Source organism: Miniopterus natalensis, chromosome 2 (assembly GCF_054644295.1).
Source record: "Miniopterus natalensis isolate mMinNat1 chromosome 2, mMinNat1.hap1, whole genome shotgun sequence".
NCBI classification, from domain to species: domain Eukaryota; kingdom Metazoa; phylum Chordata; class Mammalia; order Chiroptera; family Miniopteridae; genus Miniopterus; species Miniopterus natalensis.
The window spans coordinates 13,313,513-13,339,315 of NC_142082.1; the positions used below are offsets into that span (position 1 = coordinate 13,313,513).

The following is a 25,803-nucleotide window of genomic DNA, read 5'->3' on the forward strand; positions in this document are numbered from 1 at the left end:
TAGTGCTGTGGAGCAAGCCGGAGCGCCTGAGAGTCCGTGGAGCAGGGTGACCGGGCTCCCCCGCTCCTCAGGACTCGTAGTGAGTTCAACTTCGGCATCAAAGCACCTCCTGTTCAAAGGCTGTTATTATGTGAGCCTGGCTAAATACAGAAGTTGTTTGTTCTGAATGACAGAAATAAGTATTGACCGGTTTATCCCCACATGCTTCAGATTCTCGGCGGAGGTCGTAATGTGTTCTTTGCACATTCCGCCGCCGGGCCTCGCTCCCCGACAAAGCGAGTATTATGCACACTTAGAGCCGGGCTACCGTATACTTAGCTGTATGGAAATGCAGATTTGGCCCTGCGTTTCAGTTTTACCTTTCTTGCGACTATAAACAGCACCATGTCGCGGCTCTTGGTAAGCACCCAGAAGTCAGGGCGGTCTGCCTCCTGCCATGTTCCTCTGCGGAGTCACATTTCCCTGCTGGCTATTTAAAACTGCATATTTTACATTCTCGTTTCTGAGTTGTCCACCCCCTTCCCACCAAACCCTCAAGAATCTGAAAGTCCATAATGCTTGTTGAGTCCTGGTCAGTTTTTCCAGTGAGTCAAAACCGAATGTAAAAGCCTCGCATTGTGGGATCCACGGAGCGGGGAGAAATTCGACACAAAATTCTTTTCCTGTTAGTCCTGGCCCTTTCTTGTCTCATTCACTGAGGCCGCCTGTAGAGCTCGACAGCATTAAATGCCTGACACTGGTTCCTGCTGTTGCACATACCCGGGGGCTGGGCCTGGCTTCAGGACTCCGGGGAGCAGGGGCTGGGCTGCACAACCCTCCGGGTTCTTTTGCGCCTTCCTTTAGCCACCTGAAGATGTTCCATGCTCCGGGCTCGTGGCTGGAGAGTTTTTCCGACTTCGGGTCATTAGCGTGGTGGCCCCTGCTGTTGAGCTCTGGATTTGGTGGTGCCTGTGTTTGACCAACATCTTGTATTGGCTGTTTTGTCATCCAGCCTTACCTGTTCTTTTAACCCTAAACACTCTGGTTCTTGTCAAGAACTTAGAAATGATTCTTGTCTGATTTCAGGACAAAGGGGAACTTGTTTTTCAGACTGTTGTGTGGCACCTGATTAGGGTTCTGCAGGCTGTTTTCTGCTTCTGTTCTTCCTGTGCCTCTGTTTTGTAAGGAAGCCTGTCAGTTCCCTTGAGAATAGAGACCCGGCCCTGGCCAGGCAGCTCCGTTGGTGAGAGCATCCTCCCAATACACCAAGGTTGCGGTTCCATCCCTGGTGCGGGCACATACGGAATCAACCAATGAGTGCATAAAAAGTGGAACAGCAAATCAATGTTTCTCTCTCCCTCTCTAAAAAAAAATCAGTTAAGAAAATAAAAATTAAAGCATATAGACCCAATTCTCAGAGTTAACAGTGGAAGGAGAATCCCCAACTGAGTAACTATGACTGGCCTGCCAGCCCCAACTCTTAGAAGATCTGTCCAATGGAACTATCTGGAATGGAGGAAATGTTCTAAATTTGCACAGTCCAGTATGGTAGCTACTGGCCACAAATGGCTAGTGAGTGCTTGAAATGTGGCTAGTGCAACTGAGGAGCTGATTTTCTAATTCCATTTCATTTAAATTTAAATAGCCTCCTTAATAGCGCAGATCTAGGGCCCACAGGGTTTACCTGCGGAGATGGACAAGAGGAGACAGGCTAGTAAACATCTCATCTCCCCACCAATTTCCTTAAATAGGGCCGTGCCCAAGTTCATGAAAAGAATCAAGGTTCCAGACTACAAGGACCGGAATGTGTTCGGGGTCCCCCTGACCGTCAACGTGCAGCGCACAGGACAGCCCCTGCCCCAGAGCATTCAGCAGGCCATGCGCTATCTCCGCAACCACTGTTTGGATCAGGTGAGAGCTGCTGCCTGCAGATCCCACTTAATCTGGGGAACTCGGGTGCGTGCTGCTTTTTCTAGTTCTGTAGTGAAGATGTTGCTTTCATCTTGACACACTGTTTTTTCCCAACAGGTCGGGCTCTTCAGAAAGTCGGGTGTGAAATCCCGGATTCAGGCCCTGCGCCAGATGAATGAAAGTGCTGTAGATTGTGTCAGCTATGAAGGGCAGTCTGCTTATGACGTGGCAGACATGTTGAAGCAGTATTTTCGAGATCTTCCTGAGCCACTAATGACAAACAAACTCTCCGAAACCTTCCTACAGATCTACCAATGTAAGTGTTCTTTGACCTTAACCCTGTTGGAGGTGGGAAGAAGTGCGACCAACTGAAACCTCTAGCTTCCTTTGATGTCACTCTTTTTGGACCCACCTGTTGGCCTCTTGGAAACACGTCATCAGTTTCTTCCTTGCCCCTTTGTTTGTGGAACAGGTTTCTATATACCTGTGGATTGCAAAAACAAATTCCCCTTGTCATCATTCTCTAATTACTGAAGCAATTGTACATTTTTACATTCTGATCCCGGAGCTCATTCTTTCATTGGTTTCTAGAACAACATTATCCAAGAAGCTTTTAAAAGGGCAAGTACCAAAATCTGTCTCTCCACCTTGTCTGTGGAAATTTCAGTTGCTTCACATCTCTCCAGCAGGACCTGTTGTGTTTAAAATTTCACAGGTGTCTGTATGCTTTATCTTGATGTTCAATGAATAAATAATCTTTTTCTGTTATTCTTCTCAGCTTCTGCCAGAAATACTTGGGAAAACAATACCCATGCCCCTCTCACTTTTAAGTAAAGCTTAAAGCAAACAGTTATCTAAATTAATGATCAAGATCAGAATTATAGCTTTTACAGCCGTGTGTTTTTCTTGGCTCCGTGTAGTGTTACAGCAATGTAACTTGAAAGCAGCTTCTCTTAGTGCTCACATCGTCTTTAGCTGGCGCATTGGACTTTGTTTTATGAGAAATGGAGCTGGTCTGGATTATTTCATTATTTGTTTCATCCTTTCATATTTTATGAAAACACAGGTCACATTTTCCCCACCAAGGTATTTGTTATGTACTGTAACCATGGAGCTGTTTAATCGGTTTGTCCTATGGCGCTGCATTTGAGTGACTTGATTTTTCCACCACATGCCTTTTTAAAAGAAAGATTTCCCTGGAAAAGGAGACCTGAAGGTTGGGTCCAGCATTTTCTACATGTGTCTTACTTTATGGGTCTAGTTCTCAAGCTTGTATTTTTATAATAGCCTCTCAGTAGGCTTTCTAAAACTTAGAGAAATCACTAGTCAGATACGCCTGTGGTTTAAATCGACTGAAAATTGGAGCAGCTTCCTTTTCCCATTTCAGGAATGAGCAGATCAGTTAAAATTATGAAAGTCCCCAGAGATACTGAACTGAACATTTTTGTAGGAAAGACAGAGACATCTCAGTTCTTAACCCTCTTAAACATCTTAGATATTTCATTGACATGGAACAAAAGTGTACATGTATAATATTTTCAGTAATTGAGAATGGTAAATTAGGAATTTCTAAAAAGTACTTAGCAAAGAAAAAGTGTTCTGTAAACTAAACAAGCAGGCCTCGTCTGGAGTTGAATCCGAAGGTGGACTTAGGAGTATATTGGCATTGTGGGTGTTTAAAATATTTTACCTCCTCCACCGGCAGGAAATACTTGAGGGTAGTGACGCCGGTGCAACCCTAATTTCTTCCATATTAACCTCGAGTACACTTTCTGCAAGTGCTTGTTCAGGCCTGGGCTGAGGTCTTTGATGCTGATGTGTTTGCTTTGGGACGTTTCCTTGCGATGTACATGGAAAATCACTGGGCTGACGGGGAAAATGCTGGTGTTGTGCAGATGTGCCCAAGGACCAGCGCCTCCAGGCCATCAAGGCGGCCATTATGCTCCTGCCCGACGAGAACCGGGAGGTTCTACAGACGCTCCTTTATTTCTTGAGTGACGTCACGGCAGCTGTGAAGGAGAACCAGATGACTCCCACCAACCTGGCCGTGTGCTTGGCGCCCTCCCTCTTCCACCTCAACACCCTGAAGAGAGAGAATTCTTCCCCAAGGTACAGTCAGAGGTGCGCACGGGCATGCGCCTCCCTCTCCTGGGGTTGTCCCCGTGTCCGCGGGATTCGTACCCAGGTCAGGCCCAAAGGCGGTGGACCTTCATCCTTCACAGCCCATGAACCTCTCCTGCCCTCCTCCTTCCTTTCTTCCTAGCCCAGGAGGTGTGACTTCCCAGCAGTCTAGTTATAGGGGACAGATATTCACTCCAGTGCTACCCAGTGCCCTCTGTGACACTGTCGTCATATTCTGCCATCAGAGAGTCGCACAGACTTACTGGCCTGAACAACTGCGTCGGGGGTGAGAGCCCTGCTGCCTTGGCTTCTGCGTGGCCAGCAGAGCACAGCTCCTGGCCTGTGCCAGGCAATTGAAGGGAAGTAGCCGGATCTGAAGGAACTAAGAAAAGGGTTGAGCCTCTCAGTTAGGAACTGGTCAAGCCAGTGATTTGCAGAGTTTCTCCTTAGATGTAGGCAAGGTGGGAGTGGCTGTAGAAGAAGTCGGAGAATCTGGAAAATAACAAAGGCTGGTGTTTGCTCAGCACTTGCTCTGTCCCAGTCACGGGACTGCACCCTTGACATTCATTAAATTCTCATTTAATCCTCATAACAATCATAGGAGGTGAAGATAATGTTGGTATCTGTTTCACTTAAGAGGAACCTGGGGTTGCAGGGAAGGTCAGTTAAGTAAGTAGCTGGCCCGTGTCTGAAAAGAAGAAATGGCAGAGCGGTTGGAGCATCTGACTTCTGTGAATATTTCTTGTGAAGATGTGTGTAGAAAACAGTCACAAACTGGACTGGCCCTACGTGCCAGACCCATCCAGCTGATCCTGTTCCCTCAGCTCGGGAGGAACTTGGCAAATGTTTCTCAGCTAGAAGCATGGGGCCTCGCTGTGCTAGTTGAAGCCACACAGTGCTTCAGCATCCTTTAACTAGTTCTGGCTGTTGACTAGGCTTCCAGCTTTAATGGGACCAAGGACAGAGATGAGCCTAGAGAGAGATCAGATAAGATAAAGGCAAGACCTTTAGGAAACAATGGATTTTCCCCTCACCTTTGGGAGGGGTCCTGTTTATTTAAACTGGGAAGAATAGTGACACTATCTACCTCGGTGTCCAATGCCTCCCACCCACGCCCCTCTCTTAAGCTGCCTTTCTCCCTTCCCACCACACTTACATAGACCTTACAAGCTGCCCTATTTAAATAGGAACCTATTTACTATAATGGCTTTAAACAGCCTAGATTTCATTGAAAACAGTCTCTTTCATGTTTTTTGTGTGTTGATAAAATTGAAAAACGCTAGTGACTAAAGTAAAGCACACTTTAACCCCTGAATTACAGAGAGGCTCCAGTGGGGTGGTTTATTTCTCTCCTTTGGATTCTTTTGACTAACACATTGATTTTAAAATACGCAAATATTCGAGTCTTTCCCCTCCTATTTCTTCTGTGCAGGGTAATGCAAAGGAAACAGAGTTTAGGCAAACCAGATCAGAAAGATTTGAACGAAAACCTCGCTGCCACTCAAGGGCTGGCCCACATGATTGCTGAATGCAAGAAGCTTTTCCAGGTACGGAGGTGGGGGGATTTTGCTGTTTGTTAAGGGTAATGTGAGTAGAGATGAAATCTTCAGTGCAGCACTTGTTCACCTCCTACCAAGAGGTATTTTCCCCAGCTGGACATTATATACATAACCCGAGTGTCTTACTACATATATTATAATGTATAAGTTCATTAGAGTTAGTATGTTTAATGAAATTGCTGACCTCCATACCCCTTAAAAAAGCAACAAATTACCTGAAATAAATTCTGTATCTGAGACACGTGTCTTCCTCACTATAAGCCCTATTTAGTCATTTACCCTGCTACAGTGACTTTTCAGATACCTTACATGAGAATAAGCTGTTTAGATACCTTTTTATGAAGATTGATTGTTTCCTCGTGATACCGTGTGAGGTGGGTAGGGACATCCTCCATCTGTTGGGAACAGGTGTTGGACTGTCTGTGCCACCCTGAGGGTCTAACCCATTGTTTGTGCTCTGACGCTTCCATTGATGGGCAATGAGAATGGACACAGGCGGATCAACCTCCTTTTGGTCTCTTGTCCCTCACAGGTTCCTGAGGAAATGAGCCGATGTCGCAATTCCTACACCGAGCAAGAACTGAAGCCCCTCACTCTAGAAGCATTAGGACGCCTTTGTAACGACGAGTCAGCTGACTACCAACACTTCCTCCAGGAGTGCGTGGACGGCCTGTTTAAGGAGGTCAAAGAGAAGTTTAAAGGTTGGGTCAGCTGCTCTACCTCAGAGCAGGCCGAGCTGTCCTATAAGAAGGTAAGTCATCTCCCTGTTGTCAGCCGTTGAGTTCCAGGGGTCAGGGCTTGGGTTCATCAGAGATGAGATCCTGTTACCAACACAGCTCTCCGTGGGGATCTGGCACCCATTCCCTTTTTAGCAGAGCTGGGCAGCCAGGTGATTCAGATTCCCCAGGTAAGAGCGGAAACCAGCCCAGTGAGGAATACTTACCCAGCGCTCGTCAGAAGAATCAAAACAGCTAATGCAGTGCTCCCACAGAATCACACTAGAGTTCCCTGGAGTGTTTCTCTAGTGGTATTGGGCTTTAGGGCCTTATGTAACCTGCCTAGACTTTTAATTTGGTCAGAATCCCCTTGCACACTCCACTCTACACTCTTTGTTCTTTTTCTTTTTTTAATATATTTTTATTGATTTCAGAGAGAGAGAGAGAGGGATAGAAACGCAAGTATGAGAGAGTCATTGATTGGCTGCCTCTGCACGCCCCCTACTGAGGGTCCAGCCTGCAACCCGAGCATGTGCCCCGACCAGAAATCAAACTGTGACCTCCTGGTTCATGGGTCAATACTCAGCCACTGAGCAACACTTGCTGGGCTCCACTCTGCTCTTGGCCCTTTGAAGAGTAGGAAGCACTTGGGGGAAAAATTGACTTGTTGGGACTGAAAGCCCTATGAGGGCAGACGCATGTGTTGTGGTTTAGCAGGATAGGCCCATCGCAGGTATTTGTTGATTCTGTCTCCACCACCTTGAAAAGAAATAAGACCGTGAGGGCAATTTGGATGGCCATGCAGGCTTTGGGGTGCAAATAAAGGGCCCTACTTTATTTCACTGACCCTAATATGGGTCCCAGGAATATAGATGGAACGATTTTGACCTGAAATGACACCACTGGTTCTGTTCACTTTCTGGCCTAACCCTGGAATGTACTTGGGGTGGCAGCCTGTTAAAGCCATAGGTAATTATTAGCCTCCAAACAGATGACCATATACCCAGCTAGTGATTTGCCTTTATTTTTTTTTTTAAATATGTCTTTATTGATTTCAGAGAGAAGAAGGGAGAGGGAGAGAGAGAGAAACATCAGTGATGAGAGTCATTGATCGGCTGCCTCCTGCACGCCCCCTACTGGGGATTGAGCCCGAAACCCAGGCATGTGCTTTGAATTGAATGAACCAAGATCTCCTGGATCATAGGTGGATGCTCAACCACTGAGATATGCGGGCCAGGCCGGGCGCGATTTGCCTTTAAAGTCTAGGTGTGTGTATGGATTGCCTTAGCACTGAAAAACACATCCTCTTTTCAGGTGAGTGAAGGACCTCCTCTGAGGCTTTGGAGGTCAACCATCGAAGTCCCTGCTACCCCCGAGGAAATCTTGAAGCGCCTACTTAAAGAGCAGCACCTCTGGGATGTAGACCTGTTGGATTCAAAAGTGATTGAAATCCTGGACAGTCAAACTGAAATTTACCAGTATGTTCAGAACAGTATGGCACCCCACCCCGCTCGGGACTACGTCGTTCTGAGGTGAGAGCTTCCAAATTGATTATTGTAGTGAGGACGACCTGTGTGTCACTGAATATTATGAGATGGTAAAATTACTGCAAATAAAATGTATGCCTCCATAAAAGTGTTGAACCCTTACAAATACGAAAAATATATCTACTTTTATTTCAATAGTGTGTTCATTCCTGAAATGGTTTGGACTCTTTCAAAACTGATCTCAGAAAGAGAGGTGCATTTAATTGAATATGCTCCGTGGTAACAGATTCTTGCCCCTTTTAGGATAGATGTCCTAGGTAGAAATAGCTGATGGATGCATAAGCCAGGAAATAACATTCAGTTCCAAGTGAGCTATGGTTGAAGCTGATTTATATCGAATTCATAATTCTCTGGAGACATTATTAAAAGAGGAATTCCAAGAATCTTTGAAGAATTGTCACATCATTTGTCCAGAACTTTTCCAACAGAGCAACCCTCATTTGGATGTTTATCCTCTCATACAGCTGTGAAATGTAAAAATGGTTTTCGTCACACTTCAGATTGGTTCTCCTCAAAAGAGCTGACTATGTTGAGCATAAACAACCTTTGGAGACGTGGCTCTGTACAGAGCTATCATTCAGGAGTCCTTGCACAGTAGTGGAGAGGATGCCGTCCACACAGGGCTGGGTCACACAGCACGGCCACCCATCCCGTCCTTCAGCTGACTCTAAGATTAAGGCCCCATTTTCAACTTGGCTTCCGGGAAATTTTATTTTTTCCCTCTGGTTTTGTCTCTACAGGACATGGAGAACTAACTTACCCAAGGGGGCCTGTGCCCTTTTACTCACATCCGTGGATCACGACCAGGCACCTGTGGTAGGGGTGAGGGCCAACGTGCTCCTGTCCAGGTATCTGATCGAACCCTGCGGGTCAGGGAAATCCAAACTCACCTACATGTGCAGAGCTGACTTAAGGTACATGTTGATTCTGATTTTTTGACATGGTGTGAGGGTCATGAAGAAGATTTGAGACTTTTTGTCAGATGCAAAGTGGCTTAAATGCATACATGTTGTATCTTGGTTACTCCATGAAGAGTGGTGCTTATTAAGTAACACCTTCCTATTTCTTGGCCTTTGGATACCACATCCTAACTTTGATCCTTTAGAAAATGTGGCACTAAAGTAGTGTGGATATGGTGGTTCTGCCATGAATTTAAAGCCACAGGAAATGCGAGTTTGGACAAACAAGCAGATGTTTCTCATTTTACAGTCAAAGGTGTCCGAATAATGTGACATGCCCTTTTAATAATTCATTGGGCCTATAATCTTTTCTATGGACCAATGTGTATTAGTATCAGAAAATTAGTGAAATGCAGCATTACAGACAAAAACAAACGAACTTCTGGCCCTGGCCAGTGTAGCTCAGTTGATTGAAGGTCATCCCTTACACCAAAAGGTTGCTGGTTCAACTGGTCAGGGCACATGCCCAGGTTGTGGGTTCATTCCCCAGTCAGGGTGCATAGGAGAGGCAACTGATCGATGTCTCTCTCTCTCTCTCTCTCTCTCCCTCTCCCCCTATCCCCCTCTCCCCCTCTCTCCCCCTCTCCACCCCACCCCTTCCTTTCTCTCTAAAATCAGTTTTAAAAAAATTGAACCTCTGAAAACTCTTTTCAGGTGGCTCTCGTGTTAAATAAATTCCCATTTGAATCTTTCCATCTCAGTACTTCTCCAGGTATCTGTGTGCTCTGTTGTTATATATGCCCAAAGTTTTCCCTGAACAGTTTTACTGAGTATCTGCACTCAGTACGTAGTTTCTTGAGAAACTTCTAGTTCCAAGTGTGTGATGGAGGAGCTAGGAGCTTACATTGGAGTAATACAAGTAATCTTTACTTACACATTTGCTGATCAAGAAGTGGAAGTCTCTTTGCAACTCCAATAATTCATCTGCTTTTCCTTTCTGTCCTAGGGGCCACATGCCAGAGTGGTACACAAAGTCTTTCGGACATTTGTGCGCAGCTGAAGTTGTAAAGATCCGAGACTCTTTCTGTCATCAGAACACTGAGAGCAAAGACACCAAATCCAGGTGATCACTGAGGCAGAGCAGCCATGTCCACCATCCGGGAGTTTGTTTCCGGAACCCTTGCCAGTCCTTGGAAGAACGGGTTCTGCGTCTAATTCTGAAACAAGACTACAAGTTGGAGTAGAGGAATTGACTTTAGCTGTTTGATACATTTTTAAAGCTGCTTCCTGTTTGTTTAAGGTCTGTGTTAAAGACCTTGACTGGAATATATGACTGTGCAAAAAAAAAAAAAAATGTATTCTTACGCGAATTGCTTCTGAGAAGCAAAACTCTTATAAATACATTATGGAAGATGATGAAGATACTTCATTCTCTTGTGATACTGGTGTATGTGTACCTATGTCATTTTGTTTGCAGCGTGTTGAGGGACTGGTGTAGCCACTGGAATAGTTGGTACTCTTTGACATGTTTTCTCACTGAGATGAGCAGAGAAAGGTTTGCACAGAGAAGTGTGTGTATGTCTGTTTGTTGCTGGTTGAATGGCATAGATGTGTAAGTTGGGATGCAGTGTCTGGCACACTGAGATGCATCCAAGAAGGATTTTGATGTATCAGATTCAGTTTAACCTGAAATATCTGACTACCCATGGATCCATCCAGAAAGGGAACCCTTTTATTTTGGGGGGTTTGGCAGCCTACCCTTGTCCATTTATTTTTTATGTTTTATTAAACAGAATCCTCTATCAACCTCTCCTTTACCTGAACAGTAATTATAGTAAATTTACTCTGATAGCCCATTTCAAACACAGTTTATCTGCAGATCCAGTTGCAAATAGTGATGTTGTTTTTAACCAGGTTAGATTAAAGGGATGAAAAAGAACTCCCCCTTACTAGTTCCAAAGCACAGTTTTGCTTTGTTTTTTCTAAATAGTTGAGATGTAAAAACTGAACACTCTATCATTTACTCCTGAATCAAGCATCAGAATGTTTTACTTGTCTGAATTCTTTGCATTTTCATGTGTATCACAGAAACTCTTTAAGACACGCTATGTATGGGAACATAGGAAGCTAAGTATGTCTCAAGGAAATCCCTGTAAATATAACCCAACCACAAAAGTTGTTGTTATTAACAGTATTTCTGAAAGCTTAACAGGCTTATTAATTGGATTTACCCTTAACAGCAAATAGGTTTTCTGGTTTTATGATTTTTTTTTTTTTTTGCTTTGATTTTCCTATATTTTCTTTTTCTTTTCCTTTATAATGATGCCCTTGGAATATATTTTCATGGTGATGGCAAATAGGTTTCATAGTAAAAAACAAAAGCAAAATCCCAGCACAGTTTTTTGGAAGGGTGGTCTTTATACAGGTTTTACTGTAATGGTAAAGGTTGACTCAAGAGACAGTATTAGTGAATTTATTTAGCATGGATCAAAGTGAATAACGTATGAATGAGGGTTGTAAGAAGGATTTTTATTTTGTTTTAACATAATTTAGCTACCATTGTCAGTGTTATTTCAAAGGTTCTTTGAAGAATTGGTGGGGCTGGATTAGAGTGTTAAAATTTGAGTATTTTGGATATCAGTGTTTTTCATGAAGATATTCTTGTATATTCAATTTTAATGGCTTTCAGATTTGTAAGATTGTATGTTGTATATACCATTCTATTAAGACACATGTACACATGTCCACTGTGCTTTCAAAACATAGATTAAGCATGATAAAGATTATTATTTAAAATATACTTGTATTTATACCTCAGATATTCTTTTGGGTTTTGTACCTCAAGGCTTTTTTTTTTCCTAATGTAAATACACTTTTCATGAATACAGTCTAAGAGAAAAAAGTAAATAAAAGAAGAGGTTTATATGTGCTCTGTATCTGTACAGAATATAATCGATAAGTGCACTATTAAATGTTTAAGGGAAAAGTCTGGCCTGCTCTCCTTTGCATTGCATCTCACTACCCCCCCCCCCCCCCGAAAACCTCGGACTGCAAGGCAGATCATTCTAGCATCAACCAAAGTGAAAGCGTGGAGTTGCTGAAGGGAAAATCAGACCGTAAATCATTCCAAGGCCAAACTGCAGCTGAGCCACTCGCTAACAAACAGGAAACCTGGTGAAGGTTCGGGAAGCGTGGAGATGCTCTCCGAAGGTCGTTAGGAAATGATGCCGAGAAAGTTACAAGAACAAGCAACAGCTACAGAAAGATGCTCATAAGCAAAGCCAAGGTCGCCGATTCATTCCACAAAAGGCCGCTTTCCCACTGTTTGGCCTTCCTGTTGAAAGGATTTCCATGTCCAACAGGAGATTTTAAAGGACGCGAACATTTGCAAGAACTCTGCTTACTGTCGCCTAGAGTGATATTGCCACAATTCCTCATTGTGACTAGCGGCCTAGATTGTACGCTCTGAGAGCAGGGCTCTTCTCCAGCACATCCTTAGACTCCCCTACAGCAGCTTTCAGTGTTTGTACTTGTAGGCACCTAATAAATTGATTACTTGCTAAATGGGATTCATTGAATTTGCTTCTGTTACTTGAAAAGAGAATCCAGGGTGCCACCTATCTTAAGCCCTCCTTTTGGCTCATCACTGCCCGTTTTGTGATTGAAGAGACTGGAAATTGTTAAACCTCATGGAATCTTAAAGTTCAAAGTAGGAACACACTGCCAGCCACAGGACTAAAAGAGACAGGCCACCTCCCCCTCCCAGTCTCCTTTGTTTAGGAGATCTTGATTTTGGTAACTGACCATTTGGGCTACTTGCTTTTTTCTCTTCACTGTGCTTTAAATTCTTGCCCTTCTGTTTTAAATTCACCAATAAAGAGTAAGCCCTACAGCCCAAGTGCCCATCAGTAGCTGAGTGGATAAAAAAGCTGTGGGACATGTACACCATGGAATACTACGCAGCTGTAAAGAAGGTTCTTGTACCCTTTGGGACAGTATGGATGGACCTGGAGAAAATTACGTAAGTGAAATAAGCCAGGCAGAGAAAGACAAACATCACATGATCTCACTTATATGTGGAATCTAAAGAACTTAAAAAACTGATGATCAGAATAGGTTCAATGACATGGAAACATGGAACAGACTAACAAATGTCAGAGGGATGGAGGAGGGCGGGTGGGTGGAGGGGGAGAGAGTAACCGAAGAATTTTTATGTATATATACACAACCCAAGGACACGGACAGTGCTGGGGAGAGGGACTGGGGAGGGGGGTGGGACGGGGTGGAATGGGTCATTGGGGAGAAAAAGGGACGTCTAATATTTTAAATAAAAGTTTAAAAAAAAAAATAAGCCCTGTGGCCCTGGTTGGGCAGCTCGGTTAGAGCATTGTCCCAATATTCCTAGGTTTTGGATTTGATCCCTGATCAGGGCACATACAAGAATCAACCAATGATTGCATATATAAGCGGAAGAACAAATCAAGGTTTCTCCTTTCCTCGCTCTAAAATACATCAATTAAAAAAAAAGCCCAGGAAACCCTAGACCCCATGTCTACTCCAAAAAAGGCAGGACCCCAGGATCTCTCCACCCCCACCACTGTGTGCCCCCTGGGTGCCTTGTATGCTCCAGGGCCTGTCATAAATGTTATTTTCTTCAAAGTCACCTGATGGTTCTTGCTGAAGAGCACCTTGCAGTGGTAATAAGAAACCCAAGTGTTGGCGGGTTGTCACATTGGTTTAGAAAGGGGAGATGTCCGTGGAAATCTCATGGCCCAAGTGAGTGCCCCATGCATTTGAGCCCATAGCATCACTACAGATAGGCTGTATTGGGCACAGTGCATTGTGCTAAGACCTTATGACAGCTATGATGTCACTAAGTGGTAGGTATTTTTCAGCCCCATCTTAATTTCCCACCACACAAGAATCTCATGAAGTACAACTGAGATATCTGTGAAGGTGCTTTATAAGGCGAAGGCAGTTGTAAGGTAAAGGAGCGGATGTGGGAATTGAGCCCAAACGCTCTACCTCCCCTGCCTGTTGTAGCATACACTGATGATTATAAAGCAGAAATCCTAAGCAGTGAGATAACAACATGCATGTCATCTTGGTGTTCCATCAGGATGAAATTTGCCTGAGGAATTTAGATTCCATTTGCCTAAGGAATGCAAATTACAAAAGACCTCAAAGAGCCTGTGGCACAGGAGGCTCAGGTGGGTCCAGGTAGTTGCAACGAATTTGGGTCCATTCTCCGGAGGATGCTCAGTCCTTTGCAGGCAGGGAGTTTGCTAAATAAGTTGGCAGCCGTAGCCCAAAGTAATTACCTTTGCTGTGTATACACAGTTCCCATTAGAGGAGCCGGTTTGCCTGTCTGGGCCCAAGGCTGTGTTGACACCTACAGTATAAATAAATACCTCTGCAGAGATTTTCCATCTCATTGGACTTAAAAAAATGAATTAGGGCTAGAAATGTTGCTCCTCATAGGGAATTTTCATTCCTTTCTCTTATTAAGGTACAAAACATTGCTCTAGCCAGTTTTCCTCTGGTTAGAGCATCGGCCAGAATGGTCTGGGTTCGATTCTCAGTCAAGGGCAGAGCCCGGCCCCTGTCGGGGTGCGTCCAGGAGGCAACCAATTGATGTGTCTCTCACATTGATGTTTCTCTCTCCCACTCTGTAACGGAATGGGAAAAATATCCTTAGGTGAGGATTAGAAAGAAAAAAAGATACAAAGCATCATAGAAAGCAAAACCCTTACTCTCCTTATGACTCTGAGAATGGCTCTCGTCAACCATGATGAGTGACTTGTTCCCATAAAAATAGTCTGATTCCCAAGGAAATTGTTTCAAAAGGCGTTGTAGGTTATAGGTACTTTTAAAATACAAATGTTTTTGGTGCCAGGCTGAGTGGACTTGTTCAGCAACCATTTATTACCCATTATAATGTGCCAAGTACTGGGATGTATGCTTTACATACAGTTAATATCTCATTTAAATTTTATAGCAGACCTTTGAAGGAGACCTTATTAGCCTCGATTTATAAGGAAGCAGTTTAAAGAAGGAGAGAAGCATAAAGAAACAAAGTAGTGCCCTAGCCGGTTTGGCTCAGTGGGTAGAGTGTTGGCCTGCAGACTGAAGGGTCCCAGGTTCGATTCCAGCCAACGGCATGTATCTCAGTTGCAGGCACGATCCGGGCCTGGCCGGGGTGAATGCAGGAGGCAGCCAATCGATGTGTCTCTCTCACATCGATATTTCTCTCTGTTTCTCTCTCTCTCCCTTCCACTCTCTCTGAAAAGCAATGGAAAAAATATCCTTAGGTGAGGATTAAAAAAATAAATTAAGTAGCTATATAATATTTGCAAAGGGACTCAAGAAACTCTAGAGCAGCAGCGTATGAGAGAACATTTTGTCGTGATGGGTATGGTCCATTTCTGAGCTACCAGGGTAGCCGCTGGCCTATGTGGCTGTTGAGCACTTGACATATGGCTGATGTGACAGAGGAGCTGAATACTTAATTTTATTCTATTTTTATTAGTTTAAATTAAAATAGTGACATGTAGCTAGTGGCTTGTACAAGTTGTATTTCAAAGATTGAAGAACATTTCTAAGCAATCCAAGCCCTATAGTCTTCCATCTACAGTCTCTTTTTAAAAAGAAAGAAAGATGGTAAATACTTGTAAAATTCGAACTGGGCCCATTTCAGGTGAGATAACTCACTCCACATTCCACCAGCCACAAGACTAAATCTGCGCCTCCCCCAGCCTATGGCCAGCTTCTGCGGCTCTCGGGCCTGAATTGATGAGCTCTTTTCTTTGCTGCTAGAGTATTTGTACGTGTCCAAACTAGAGATAAAGCTGTAGCTGATATGAAAGAATGCTTCATAATTCAGAGTGTTCTCCTCAGCTCACTGCAAGCAAAGGGGCCGTCACAGATGTTGCTGTTCCAACAACCACAATTGTCCCTTTGTGGTCTGTGCCTGTCCCCTCAATTTCGTAGTTCTGATGCAGGCGGCTTCCTTTCATGTTGGTGAGACTGGTCACTGCAGCAGCTGTCAGAGCCCTTCAATGATAGTTTTTATAAATTGAAGTATAATTGATAAATTATATTCATTTCAGGTGTACAACACAGTGATTCAACATTTGATGACACTGTGAAATGATATCCACAGAAGTCAAGTTACCATCTGTCACCATTCAAAAGTTGTACACTATTATTGCCTAAATTCTCTACACTGTACATTGCACCCCCGCGGCTTACTCATTTCAGATCTGGAAGTTTGTACCTCTGATTCCCTTCACCTGTTTCGAATTCCTGACCTAGGTTTGATAAGCAGGAGGTGCCTGAACCCCAAACAGTGGTAGCAACTCTAAGACAAAGCTATACCTTCAATGGTGGACTCTAGCGCTTTTTTTGCCTCCAGAGGACTCTTCATTTTATTTAACATGCTCCGCTCTTTTTCATTAGACGTATTAAACGGTATAACTTGAATTAATGTACTTCTTTTCTTATTTTCACTAAAGATACATATTATTTATAGCTGCTAATCAAGGCTAGAAGTCTCTTAGAAAGAAGTGTGAAATAACTTATTGGCACATGATCTGAGAATGTTCTCAATGAAAAGCAACACGGAGGCTTTTAAAGCTAGAGACTGTCCAGGGCCTCAGCACCTCCCTGGAAGCTCCGGGAGAATGACTAGTCTGTAGCTTGCAGGTTTCTCGCCCTGTTCGAGCACTTAGCGCAGGACATAATGAATCAGGCAATGGGGGATTCACCGTCACGTGCTAGAGAAACTAGTTTGCCTGACTTCTAGGGCCGGCTGATAGGATGTATGTTTCCAATAACAGAGATAAACTGAGCCCTGTTCCGTTGCAGTATTTCAAAATGTAAAAATATGAATAGATTGCTGAAAATCAATCCAAGAAAGCAGGAAATTGAAAGTTCACACAGCCCGTAAAGATTATTAAAGCAAGAAGAGATTTGAACCCCCTGGGACCATACAAAATGTTGCAGTATCTCAAAGAGCTAGAGAATATTTCACCCCCTGGACCCAGAAAACTGAAGATGGAGTATGTTGTCCTGCCATGTCGTGCAAAGGAAAGAAGCTGAATTTCTAGAAGCAAAGCAACCTGGCTGGTAAGGGCATAGCTGCTTGTTCGGTTGGTTGGTTGTTTTCTTCTCACTCGGGGATATTTTTTTGCCACTGAGAGAAATATCGATTGGTTGCCTCCCACGTGCACTCTTTGAGGGTCCAGGGTTCAAACCTGCAACCCAGGAATTCAACTCGAGACTTACCGGTGCACGGGAGGATGCTCTAACCACTGAGCTCACCAGCTGGATGGTTTTTTTGTTTGTTTCAATATGTTTTTATTGGTTTTTAGAGAGAAAGAGAGAGGGAGAGAGAGAGAAACATAGATCAGCTGCCTTCTGTATGGCCCCTACCGGGAATCAAGCCCACAACCAGGGTGTATGCCCCAACTGGGAATCGAACAGGCAACCTTTCGGTGCATGGGTCGACACTCAACCACTAAGCCACACCTGCCAGGGCTGCTTTGCTTGTTTTTAATCAGCCTAATACCACAAAGAAAAGCAAAAGAAATTTATTAGTGGAGAGAGAGGGGTTGCAAAGAGCATCCAAGTGCGTCTGTGATGGGGCAAGAATGGGCGCTCTCTTTCCCAGGAGGAAGGGTGGCTTTAGAAAGGGTGCCCCTTCCCAGCAAGAAGGACAGGTTGAGAGTGTCCTGTTGCGCCAGGGCCTTGAAGCCGTTGAATCAGGCATGTTGAATGGATGGGCCTTTGAAAACGACTGAATCCAAGTGCCGGACTGTCCAGGAGCAGCAGAGTTAGGCTGTGATGGCCTGGAGATGTTAAACAACAGCAACAAATGCGCTAGAACCCTTGTCCGGAGTAGGACGCCCACCCCGGAGGGCCTGGGGGTTTTCTCCTCAGTAAAGTGGCGGATGACCGCCTCTGGGTGAGCCATTACCTCCATCGCGGTGTCCTGGCTCTTCTGGGTGGGGCCCTTGTCACTGCCGGCCAGAGGTGTCACTTCCTCTTTCCTTACCTTGAGTCCCTAACGCTGAACATTCCTGGGCTGCGTGGATGACTGTTCCTTTAGCAAGCAGGTCTGCACGGTTCCGCTGCTTCCACGGACTGTCTCGTTTAATCTTCACCACACCCCTGTAAGGTTGGGGGCAGCACTGCCCCATTTTACAGACGAGGCAAAGCAAGCTCTGCAGGGTGAGGCTGCCCCGGCTCGCGTCACATACACCCCGCGAAGCATAGACGGGACCCAGTGCGCAGCGAGCGCTCGGGCTCTTAGCTGTCGCTGTTTTACTCTTACACTAGAGCTCATATTCTATCGCCCGTGGGAACACAGACCTGGGCAGGTTCTCTGTCACTAACCGTGAGATCTCAGGGGAACTGGCACTCAAGCTCAGTTTTCATCTCTGTAAATCAGAGGAAATAAGAGTGAAGAAATCAGAAGGATGCTTAATGCATAGCAAGCATTATGTATTATTACTTCTGAATGCGTTTCTTGTTCTTTTCCAGTTTAAACTGGTACTAAAATAAATGACACATACTCATAAGATTAACATTAGTGAAGATTAATACCACTTGAGCTTGGGTGGCCAGATCCCGTGAGCAAGACGCTAAGACCTGGAAGCTTCATTCCGTATGGAGTTTCTAGAATTTAGCTTTGGCCCTAGATTTTTATTTGGTTAATAACTCAGCAAACTTGTTGAGTACCTAAGTGCCAACAAAGGAAAGACACAGAAGTATAAGTGAGCGCTCTTGATTTGGAGGTGCTTATAGTCTTTTCAAGGAGACAGACCGGGAAGTGATTTTACTAGAATGTGCTGGAGTTGGGGCTCCACCCAGAGGCCCCCAGAAGATGACATGTGAGCTGGGAGTGGGGGATGACAGAGGGGAGAGGGTGGAAATGCATCCCAGGTGAGGCACCCTGGGGCAGCCTGGAGGAGTCTGGCTTGGCGAGGAAGCAGGGGGTCCTGCGTGGCTGGCGGAGGCTGCTCTCTCAGGAAGGTGGGGTGTGGCAGGGCAGGGCCTGGAGAAGCAGGCACCCGTGAGGCCGGGAAGGGCCTTGCGTTCCTTACGAAGGAATCTGAATGCCACTCTACTGGCATTGGGTAGCTTCTAGGGAGGAAGCAATAGAATTAGATCTGACTTTTTAAAAAGAGAGTCTGCAGGCGGTGTGGAAGTGGATTCTGTAGGAAGTCTCGCAGAGGGAGAGCAATACTGAGTCCCTCACAGTAATACCCACAAAAGATCACCAACATCAGAACCAAGAGGGTGCCGTGGGGAGGAGCCACTGGAAACAGTTATACACGAGCCAGAATCAGTAGGACTGGGTGACAGTGTTGTTGGAATGAAAGGAAGTTGGAGATAAAGACTGCACTCGGTAGCCTGGATGGGGGGCTGCTGCGTCTAAGATAAGCAGCACTGGAGCAGAAACATCTGAAATGAGGGTGGAAAAGTACAGTGAGCTAAACTGTGGTGCACTGAGGCTTCTGCAGGGCATCGAGTGGAGCTGGCTGGTAGGCAATGGGAATAGGGGACCCCAGTTCCGGAGAGAAGCCTGGCCAGAAGAATGGATTTGGAAGGCTAAATGGTAGCTGAAATCCTGGAGGATTTGAAGATGTCCTGGCCTGGGGAAGAACGGAGAGGCCCCACCCATGCTGTTCCAGCCCCAGAGCATTAGCCAAGTGCCTAGAGTTCACCTTAGAAAAGGTCACAGGGCCAAGGGATTGGGAGATGGGTTCCTTGATCATTTTCATGAACCTAAGGGTTTTTTTCTTAAGTTTTTCTTAACTTGATGTTTTAGGTTCCTAAATTCCCTAGCTTATTTTGTTTAAATATAAATTTTGCTTATGAATCTCTTCCATTAGGTGGTGAAGGCTTCATGGAAAAGTGGAATGGAAATAAGAGGGATGGTGTCAACCAAAACACTTAATTACATGGAATAAGTGTGCACATCAATAAAAAAGTTGAAAATTGCCCTAGACTATCTGCTATTTAGACACAGACCCTGATTTGCCGTTAGTGTGTACCACAGTATAGAACTGGTGCTACTTCAGTTTAAAAAACACACAAAACACACCTGGCAAGTGTGACTCAGCTGGTTGTCATTTCCATTCCTAAGGTCGATAGTTCCATTCCTGGTCAGGGCATGTACCTAGGTTTCGGGTTCGATTCTCGGTGGGGTTGCATGCAGGGGGCAGCCAGTTGATGTTTCTCTCTCACATTAATTTTCTTTCTCCCTCTCCCTTCCTCTCTATCTCTCAAAATGATAATAATAATAATAATAATAATAATAATAAATAAATAAAACATTTTTAAAAAGGAAAGAAAAACAAAAGATTAATGCAAATCCTATCTTAGCACAGTGAGTCTGTTTTAACTAATTAAAAACTCTGTTGCCTGGCTGATGTGGCTCAGCGGTTGAGCGTCGACCTATGATCCAGGGGATTGGGGTTCAATTCCCTGTCAGGGCACATGCCCGGGTTGCGGGCTCGGTCCCCAGTCGGGGGCATGCAGGAGGCAGCAGATCAATGACTCATCATTGATGTTTCTCTCTCTCTCTCCCCTCTCCGCTTCCTCTCTCTGAAATCAATAAAAAATTATTTTTTAAAAAAGAAGAACAAGTATCTCCTCCTATGAAAGCTCCAGCTCCAGCTCCAGTTCCAGCTCCTGGCTCAGGAAAACGGTGGGGGAGGAGGGCCATCTCATGCTCTGGGTCTGCTGGGCAAAGGAACCTCTTCTCCTAGGCCATGCCTGCAGCACCCTAGCAAGCATTTTAAGGCTCTGGGGTGACACCATGACCCCCAGATGTGGTTCTTGCTGACTTGGAGCCTCTACCTAGTTGGGGAAACAGAAACTTAAAACCATGACAGCGTATCTCGAGGGCCCTGTGTATGCCCCTTAATCAGAGATGCAGGAAGTGGAGAGGAAACTGGAGGTTGGCTATCTTTCTTCTACTTGTGTGGACTCTGAGACCATCAACCTAAATAAACAGTTATCCTCCGAGTTAAGCTAGTGGAAGCTGGAGGACACTTTAAGTAGGGCAAGGATGGACAAAAGCAATTGTATTGGATGCTGGCTCTTTCCTTTCTTACTTTCTGACGAATGGCCAGAGTAAGATTCAACTCCAGATGCTCACAAGGTATGTTTCTCCCCCTTTGTGATTAAGATCTCAGTTGTCTAGGCTTTACCAGAGCTGTATGTAATTGCTTTCCATGTCTCTGCCTCAAATTACTCCAACAGTTGTCTTGGAGTCTCTGTTTATGTGTGTCCTGGCAGGTGTGATTGTATCTTAGCTGACTTCTCCAGTCATTTAGCTACTCACTCACCCAGGCAGCTCCCCTTTAAAAAATAAGCAACAAAGTCTTAAGATGTTTATTTCACTCAACACAGACAGCTACCAAATAGGAATCTAGGCTTTTCAAAAAAGGTTTGGGGGACGGCTTTAAATCTTTGAACCATCTGCATCAGTTTGCAATGGACAGGAAACGCATGCTATGTAATTTAATCACCACCCTCTGTTTCCCAGCCTACATCTCTCCCCAGATAAAGGGCTTCTCCTCACACCCCCTTATCTCTGTCTCAAGCCTCACCTCTGGGAGAAGGAACTAGGAGCCAGGAAGAGAGTTAATTTGGTTGCAACAATCTGGGGAGAAAAATAAAATTAAGATGTAAATGAGGCTGAAGGGCTGTTTTAAGTTCAGGCTCACACCTCCCAGTGCCTTTTAAGTGCTTCCAAATGTAAACCGCCAGCACCAGGGGAAGGGGCTGCATTTGGTTCAAAGCCGCTGTTTTAGGCTGGGATTCTCCAGCCTAGTCCACCGGGGAGTCTGGGATCCCACCAAGCTGGGAGGAGACCCCTGCACTTGGCAAATCCCTTTAGCAATCCTGGGCACAAAAGGGCGCCCTGTCTGCTCGGCTAACGGAGCATTATCTTTAGCACCTGGTTGTCTCAGGTATTTGGGAGGATAGGGGTGCGGGAGGGCGAGGGGAGGAGCGGATTTCTGGGTGGAGATAGTTCAATGACCCGCTGTGTCCACTTCGGAAGACCAAGTGCTAAGGCGGCTTGTTGGGCTTCCCGTGGCCGGGGTGAATTCCGACCCCCTGAAGGAATGTCGAGGCCACACTGCAGGGCTGAGATGACATCAGTGTACGTCCAGGCCGACCTGCCGGTCCCGCCCCTGGGGGGGGGTACAGGATGGAGGGTGGGCAAGATTCTGCTGCTGTCATCTGCCCCCGGCCTGTTACTTAATATTCCACACGTGGCTACGGTTTGGATATCGCTAAGCACTGGTAGCGGGAGTAATAGGACATGATTAATGGAAAAATTAGGTGGGATCAGAATTCCAGGACTCTTGTTCTTAGTCTGTCTGAGCCTCTGTCTCTGAGGCAGGATAGTAAGCGGACTAGGGAAACTGAGACAGGTAGTTAAGCAGCAGTTTCTCGCCATCTAGTAAATACAGACGCCAAGGAGTTTGCAGTGATCTAGTAAATCCTATCTTCCCTAAACCAAGGCCACTTAAGAGTAAATGGTTTGCACTTCACCCCACCAGGGAGACAGCAGAAATCCAATTAGTGCCATTTGCCAACCACGCCCAAGGACAGAAGAAGTTAAGGGAATAAGTCTCATTTGGGCACATCAGCATAAAACTGAATATTCTACTGAGATCCTCCCTTAAATTCCCAGTCTTTTTTAATATATATATATATGTTTTTATTTATCTCAGAGAGAGGAAGGGAGACATCGATGAGAATCATTGATCAGCTGCCTTCTGCATGCCCCCTACTGGGGATCGAGCCAGAAACCCGAGCATGTTCCCTTACCAGGAATTGAACCCTGACCTCCTGGTTTATGGGTCAACACTCAACCACTGAGCACACCAGCCAGGCAATTCCCAGTCTTTAAAACCCTTCAAAACTAAGGTCCCAGTGTGTGCACTCCCTCCCAGGAGCACTCCCGCACTCCCCCCTCCCCCTTTCATCCCCACACAGGCATGCATCTCCTAAACTCTAAGGGACCCCACTAGACTTCAAACCAGGGTAGCAATGGGTAGCAGCAGCTTGTCCCGGGCTAACCACCTGAAGAGCCCATGCAGCCCCACCTAGGCTCATTTTCTCACCCAGTCCCTTCCTTGTTATCCTAAGCCCTTCCTTGTTTCACTGTCCCCAGATCTAACAAACATCCTCTAAAATTCACTTGGACTACTGTTGTGAAATTTTTCCTGCACAATGTCAAGAATCCACACACTAACGGCTGGCCCTAGGCAGACAGGCTAAGGACCAGGTCTCCTTTCTGGTAACATCTCCGTGTCAAGAAATAACAAGACAATACATGTCACCTAGACTAAGGGTCAGTGTACATAAAGGGACACCAGGTAGACCAGTCTGCACAGGGGCTTAGGAGAAACACAATTACTTTATCCATACAAATGTAAGCATTGCAGGCCTTTTTTCATGGGGCCGTGGACTGAGAATCTTCACCTCTAACCCTCTCTGTTAAAGAAAGCTGTCCCTTGGTCATGGCTATGTGATCCCCGAACTGTTTCCTGAAAAAAACTCCTGGATTTGCCTATGGGTCCTTCACTCTCCAAGGCACTCTAATATTTCTAAAGTTTATGGATTGCCCCTCAAACACAAAATATCGTTTCTCTAAGCCCTTAAACTGATGCCTTCCAACTCTTACTGAAAGGCTGGGTGAGAAGTTCCCTCTGAAGTGCTATTTCAAAATTATTCAGCCCACTACTTTTGATATTTTAGGTTGTTTCTTTGGGTACAGCCAGACATAGTAAAGCAACTACTTAGACATTTAATATTTAGGTTCAAAAGAAAATACAGAGTTGCATTTTCATCAGGGAAGCCCCAAAAGCCAGAGCAGAAAGCAGGGAAGTATTTGATTTAGATCTGCTTGGGTTGTGGGGCTGGGGCTCCTTCAGTGCCTGGGGCTCCTCCAGCTCCTGGATCCACTCTAAGAAACCTCACAGAGAAAAGCGTTTCACTCCTAGGGACTACAGGAAGCATTTTATCCTAAATTTGCTCTCAGAGTTGACTTGATCTCCCCTACCCTAGTTTTTTGAGATAGGAACCTCAGCTTTTAATTTGCAACTGAATGTAACAATTCTAAGGCCCTTTGGCCTTAGAATTGCATTACAATTAGGCACCACATTTCCCGTTAACCACTGACTATCTATACCGTGGTGATCCTACAGATTATAATGGAGCTGAACAATTCATATCACCTAGTGACCTCTTGACTGTCCTAAGGCCATGCAAAGCAAGAAATGCCTGGGGCACTCACCTTGAGCTTCCCGCACACCTCCTCCCTCTCTGACCCAAAGCGACAACTAGAGGGACCCTTGTGGTTCTTATTACCATTGCAAGACGATTTTCAGCAATAATCATTAGGAAACTTTGAAGAAAAGAATAGTTTATTACTTACAGGCCCTGGAGTGTACAGGCACTCAGGGAGCACACAGAGGGGTTGATGTTGGGGGGAGAGAGCCTGGGTCCAGCTTTTCTTGAAGTAGACTTGGGAACCCAGGGTTTCCCAGGCTCACACTTTACTGGTGAATTTAAAACAGAAGAGGGAGAAATTAAAGCTCAGGGAAGAGAAAAACAACAAGTAGCCCAAATGGTCAGTTATCAAAGATCTCCAAAACAAAGGAGCCTGGGGGGGAGAGGGGGCAGGGGGCCTGGATCTTTATCTAGTCCCAGGCAGCTTTCCTTGAAGTGAAGCCTCTGCAGTCAAAGTCTAAGTCAGGCTCACGCATCGCAGAAAGAAGAGCCCACTGTCAGGACCCACACTCCAATTCCTCACGTGTTTGTGGTGAGCTGGTGTAAACAAACCTACTGTACTTGCAGACATATGACAGTTCATTACAGCAGGAGGCTGTAGCATCTACGTTTGTGCTCGGGCTCTCAGCGATGTTCACACGGGAAACTGACTGCAGAGGAATTTCTGACAGTATCCCATCGTTAAGTGGCGCATGACTCTACTTCTCAGACCTCTACCCTGTGATCTCCCTCCTGATTTTAGCATGTACGTTGTTTGTGAGTAGTCTCAAACCCTTTCAGGAAATTAGAAAGTCATAACCAGCAAAGTATTTAAAATAATGTGTTTCAGAGACTGATTATCCAAGTTATAAGTTGGCCAGGCCCTTTGTTTCCAGTCTTCTCTCCTTCCAATGCTCTTTCACGACTTTAGTTCTCAATGCGCTGACCAGTGAGGGTGTTAAACAATTAAACTAGTAACTCTGAGTGGCTCACAGCACTCAGCAGAGACCCAGGTGAATTAGAAGGCACTGCATAAATGTTTGTTGAATGGAAACCAGCAGATCTGTGTCAGGAAGAAACTGAAGCTTTGTCTTAGAGTTTGGAAATTCTCTCCACGTTCAGATGTAAGCTCCGCAATTGATTAGTTTGCTGCTCTTAGGAGCTCCGTCTGTTTCGGACACTGTTGTGGACGAGTCAGTCCCTTCGTGCCTGTTTCATCTCCTTGGGGAAGGCTGAGAATTCTGTAGAGTAGGGGCTGGCAAACTATTTTGTAAAGGGCCACACAGTAAATGTTTTAGATTTGCAGTCCACGTGGTCTCTGTTTCAAGTACAGTAGATCTTCATTGCTCTTGGATTTGGTATTTATGAATTTGCTTAATCACTAAAATTCATTCGTAACCCCCAAATCAATACCTGTGGTTCCTTTGTAGCCATTCCCGGACATGTGCAGAGCAGGGGAAGTGTGAGTCTCCTGACGCCTGCTCCGGGCTGTGAGGTTGAACAAGGAGATTCTTCCGCTTTCTTACTCAGCTCTCATGCTGTACACAAGTCCTTTCAGTGACCTATTTAGGCTCAATTTATTTTTTCTGTTTGTGGGTGATTTTGCTGTTTAAAATGACACCCAACAAAATGCTGTCTAGTGTTATGTGCAAGAAGGCTGTGATGTGCCTGAAAAGGGGAAAATGTGTATGTTAGACAAGTTTTGTCCAAGCAGGAGCTATAGTGCAACTGGCATGAGTTCAATGTTAGGAAATAAACTATATATATATAT

The 25,803-nt window shown here is 45.1% G+C and overlaps 1 protein-coding gene across 8 annotated transcripts in view; it reads left to right on the forward strand.

The window, feature by feature from the left end:
- The window catches only part of DLC1 (DLC1 Rho GTPase activating protein), a 322,808-nt gene extending 310,512 nt beyond the window's left edge, over positions 1 to 12,296 (forward strand). For all 8 annotated transcript variants that reach the window (XM_087814132.1, XM_087814133.1, XM_087814134.1 and 5 more), the window contains 8 exons: positions 1,731 to 1,890; positions 2,008 to 2,206; positions 3,786 to 3,999; positions 5,444 to 5,558; positions 6,103 to 6,321; positions 7,601 to 7,818; positions 8,574 to 8,747; positions 9,739 to 12,296. In XM_087814132.1, coding sequence (XP_087670258.1) covers positions 1,731 to 1,890; positions 2,008 to 2,206; positions 3,786 to 3,999; positions 5,444 to 5,558; positions 6,103 to 6,321; positions 7,601 to 7,818; positions 8,574 to 8,747; positions 9,739 to 9,859 — 1,420 coding nt within the window. In that variant the 3' untranslated portion in view covers positions 9,860 to 12,296. The remainder of the gene's footprint in view (positions 1 to 1,730; positions 1,891 to 2,007; positions 2,207 to 3,785; positions 4,000 to 5,443; positions 5,559 to 6,102; positions 6,322 to 7,600; positions 7,819 to 8,573; positions 8,748 to 9,738) is intronic.
- Positions 12,297 to 25,803: the final 13,507 nt, after the last annotated feature.